General features: G+C 41.9%; 1 protein-coding gene across 1 annotated transcript; it reads left to right on the top strand.

Annotated features, from left to right (window-relative positions):
- The first annotated feature begins 1,376 nt into the window (after positions 1 to 1,376).
- Positions 1,377 to 3,715, top strand: aplnrb (apelin receptor b). The gene has a single exon (XM_053515696.1). The coding sequence runs from the start codon at positions 1,476 to 1,478 to the stop codon at positions 2,541 to 2,543; it is 1,068 nt and encodes a 355-aa protein (XP_053371671.1). The 5' UTR covers positions 1,377 to 1,475; the 3' UTR covers positions 2,544 to 3,715.
- The last annotated feature ends 455 nt before the right edge of the window (positions 3,716 to 4,170 follow it).

Below are 4,170 nucleotides of genomic sequence, written 5' to 3'. Positions count from 1 at the left end.
TTTGTTCGGTTTTATCTTCGAGGATCCACTTTGGTATGTTCTCTGTTTTTAATAATTGAGATAAGAGATTTTATATATTTTATATATGATTAGGCAGCCAGACAGGTTATGGTTTTTTGGTTATGGATTGAATCTTTCTCTCCCTCTCTCCCCCTTTCTCTCCCTCGTTCTCTCTCTCTCGTTCCTCACACACACAGAGTTGTGTAACCTGCAAGGCTTCTTTAGGACAAGAAGTTTAAGCACGTGTTGAGTCTATACCTTTAAACCTTATGGAAATTTACTTGTATTAAAAATAAAGATTTCAAATAAATAAAATGCAAGAAGAAAATTTTGAGGACATTTTGTTTTATCAACTTTAATATTTTACACCCTCTCATATACAACAGGATTGGATGTGTGTTTGTACTTTCCAGTTTGTATAATTTTATTTTAATTATAATGTCATTAACCTCTACATGTACTCTAATCATGAACATGGATTTATTTATTTATATATTCATTTACACCCACTTTTTTCTCATAATTTTGTAGGGTAAGTACAGTATGGGAACCAGCACTTCTGCTTTCCCCTTCCATTTATTATGAAAGACTTCATTTCCTCACAATTAAAGACACTGTTTGTCCTTTCTCTGTTTGTTTTGCTGAAGAGAAATCCTCTGGTCTTGTTCAGGCAGGTATGTAATGAAACTGACATTTCCACGAGTGTAATGCTGTGTGTTTGCCGGTGGCATTGGCATGGAAATGGGGAGAATTTTTTTTTTTTTTGTTGAATAGACGGTCGTTCACACGTCAACCATCGGCTATTATAATCCGAGGTTATCTCTATGGGGCAAAAACCACACGTCCCGACTTGTCCTAACAAATCCACTCTCTGGCTTTTCGAATTTACAATTTGCTTTGGCAACAACCCATAAGTCCCCTTGTCCATTTGTACAAGTTTGTTTTTAATTATCACTACATGACAAAGAGTTTAAAGAAAGAACAAATCATTAATTAGGGTTTCATAAGGCAAAACTGCTGATGGGAAACATAAGGTTTATTGTTTTTTCTAATAAAACAAATAATACCAAAGTTAATTGCACCCTATTGTATTTTTTTATACATTTATTTACTTAGCTTTTTTACAATAACAAACAAAAATTATACATCTATTTTATAACATTAGCTTTATTTTCTTACAGCTTTATCAAATGATATAAGAATGAAGCATTTTCTCCCATGTGCAAAAAAAATGGAGCTTACAAAAAAAGAAAGCAAAGAAGGCGGGCAGGAGGGCGGGAACAAACAGCGAGAAATGGGAGGAGGGAGGAGGGGTGCCGGGGTTAGGGGGCTTTAAAAAGGCACCGTGTCTCTCTCAGAGAGCATTCATACTTGGACTGACTTGAAAAAGGGAGCTCTTGTAATTTGTGAGCTTCACACTTCAGAACTGAACTTCTGAATCTTTCTCAAACATCTTTGAGACACTTGAAGGCATCATGGATAACGGTACAGACGACTACATCGATTACTATGATATGGAAAACCTAAACAACTCATGCGAGTATGAAGAACTGCCAGTCTCGTACTCTCTCATCCCTGTCCTCTACATGCTCATCTTCATCCTGGGCCTTTCAGGTAACGGCGTGGTCATCTTCATCGTCTGGAAGGCAGAGAGCAAGCGCAGAGCGGCAGACGTCTACATTGGGAACCTGGCCATGGCAGACCTGACGTTCGTGGTGACCCTGCCACTGTGGGCCGTGTACACAGCGTTGGGGTATCACTGGCCGTTCGGTGTGGCCCTGTGCAAGATCAGCAGCTATGTAGTGATGCTCAATATGTTCGCCAGTGTCTTTTGCCTCACCTGCCTGAGCTTGGACCGATACCTGGCCATTGTGCGCTCTCTGAGCAGCTCGCAGCTCCGAACCCGTGGACGGATGAGGTTTTCGCTCGCCGCCATTTGGGTTTTCTCAGGCTTATTGGCGTCACCCACACTGCTGTTCCGCACCACCCTGCATGATAAGGAGAGCAACCATACTTCCTGCGCCATGGATTTCAGCCTTGTGTCAAGCAACGAGACTGAGAGGTTTTGGATCGCCGGATTGGGCATCTCGTCCACTGCCTTTGGGTTCCTGATCCCATTGCTGGCCATGATGGTGTGCTACGGCTTCATCGGCTGCACCGTGACACGCCACTTCAACAAGAACCTCCGCAAAGAGGACCAGCGCAAGCGGCGCCTCCTGAAGATCATCACAACGTTGGTGGTGGTGTTCGCTGCCTGCTGGATGCCTTTCCACCTTCTGAAGAGCATGGATGCCCTGTCCTACCTCGGGATCGTGCCTGATTCCTGCTCCATGCTCAACTTCCTGCTGTATGCTCATCCTTATGCCACCTGCCTCGCTTATCTTAACAGCTGCCTTAACCCGTTTCTCTATGCTTTCTTCGACCTGCGCTTCAGATCCCAGTTTTTGTGCCTCCTGAACCTGAAAAAGGCGCTCCAACCAAGCCCGGCAAGTTCTCTCTCTTCACAAAAGACTGAAGCACAATCTCTAGCCACTAAGGTGTGAAGTACAGAGATGTTTTTTTTTTTTTTTTTACAAAAGGAAGTCATCTCGTTTAAACCTTCGCAACTTGATGGTAAACCTACTGATCTTGGACAAGCAACCATAGACTCTCGCTTGTGTATCGCACCAAATGGTCTTAAGAGACTGTTCTTTTTTATTGACTTGCTCCTTTTTTGATGAGCACATTGGTGCAGATCTGAACACCCTGAGGTTTTCTGGTACTTAGTGCCAGGCTCTTTGGCATCGCTTCCAGAGATCAGAGCCCACAGACAGCTGCGTTCCAGACACTAGCGTTGGACGTCTCATAGACCTCATGTGGACCCCTTAGGGGACTCAGAGCTGATGGAGGCAGTCTAGTGGGTGGTCTGCACTACTTACAAGAGACGTTTGCTCTCAACTTTGGCAAATTAAGTCCTCCATAATTTTTAAGCACTTGGTCATACATTGATAAGGGGGTGTCCCAGTGTCTCCTACTAAGCAGTTACCTGTTGTCTTCATCACTGGGGATCAGACTGTTGGGGAGGGGGCGGGGGGTCTTATGGGGGTGTTAGCTGAGGAGAAGTGTTGCAGCTTGATTAAAGCGTGGTGTGTGTGTGTGTGTGTGTGTTTGGGGGGGGGGGGGCTCAGAATGCCAGATGGCAACTGACAAATGCTGTTGGAGGGGCCGAGTTAATAAGTGGCAGCTTTTACAAATGACAGACTGCTGCTGCTGCTGTGTCTGTGTGTATGTGTGTGTGTCTAGACATATATGGAATGTAATAGGTAGCTAACCTTCATGAATTTATCATTTTCTCATGATCAACTGCTGTATGACACTGCTATAAAATGATCTGTAAATAAAAAAATGTTTATTCCACTCAAAACTCCTTAGTGTGTATAGTGTTGTGATGTGTTTGATGCTATAAAACACTGCTGGAATGTCTTTAGCATTGGGGAATGTACGTAGTTTTCCGGTTTCACCCCGAGCAGTTAGCTCGGCCATTGTCCAAAATCAAAACAAGAGTCTTTGCAGGAAATGCACGTTACACACCGGTTTCCCTTCGGCTCCTCGACCGGCCCGAAACTGTCTGTGTGGCTTTACAAACTCCTGCCATTTCTTTTAATGAATTGAGGTGGACATGTTTAATAGAGAATATGATTTTGCAAAAACAAAACAAAAGAGGGTCATACTGCATTTATATTTGTGTACAATCAAAACTGACATCATCTTCACTAATGTTTTATTATAGTTTTATTAAATTTAGTGCTAAAATCAATATTGGAAAATATATAAAAGCAGTAATTGATGCCACAGAGGATACAAAGATAAAAGAAAAGTAAGTAAATAAAAGCAGATATAAATAAATATATATAAATGTGTGTATTTAAAAAAATATATAAATGCAATCCAAGTGTTGCTTTATTAAAGCTAAATGCATTAGATGCATTCAGAGTTGTTAATGTCTACAGTTAATAACTAATTATAAACTATTTTCATGTCTGATATATTAATAAAAAAGGTTTCTGCACTCTTCTTGGTGCTGCTCCCATGTTTCCGGTTCTGTCACTACACTCACAATGGTGTAGTTTGCGGTCTGGAAAAACTCCCAGAAGTGTGAGTGCCTGGGAGATATGGTTTAAAAATACCCAC

This window comes from Clarias gariepinus, chromosome 17, assembly GCF_024256425.1.
Source record: "Clarias gariepinus isolate MV-2021 ecotype Netherlands chromosome 17, CGAR_prim_01v2, whole genome shotgun sequence".
Taxonomy (NCBI): Eukaryota; Metazoa; Chordata; class Actinopteri; order Siluriformes; family Clariidae; genus Clarias; species Clarias gariepinus.
Note: the sequence above shows the minus strand (reverse complement) of the source record. Positions and strands in the feature narration are given on the sequence as shown.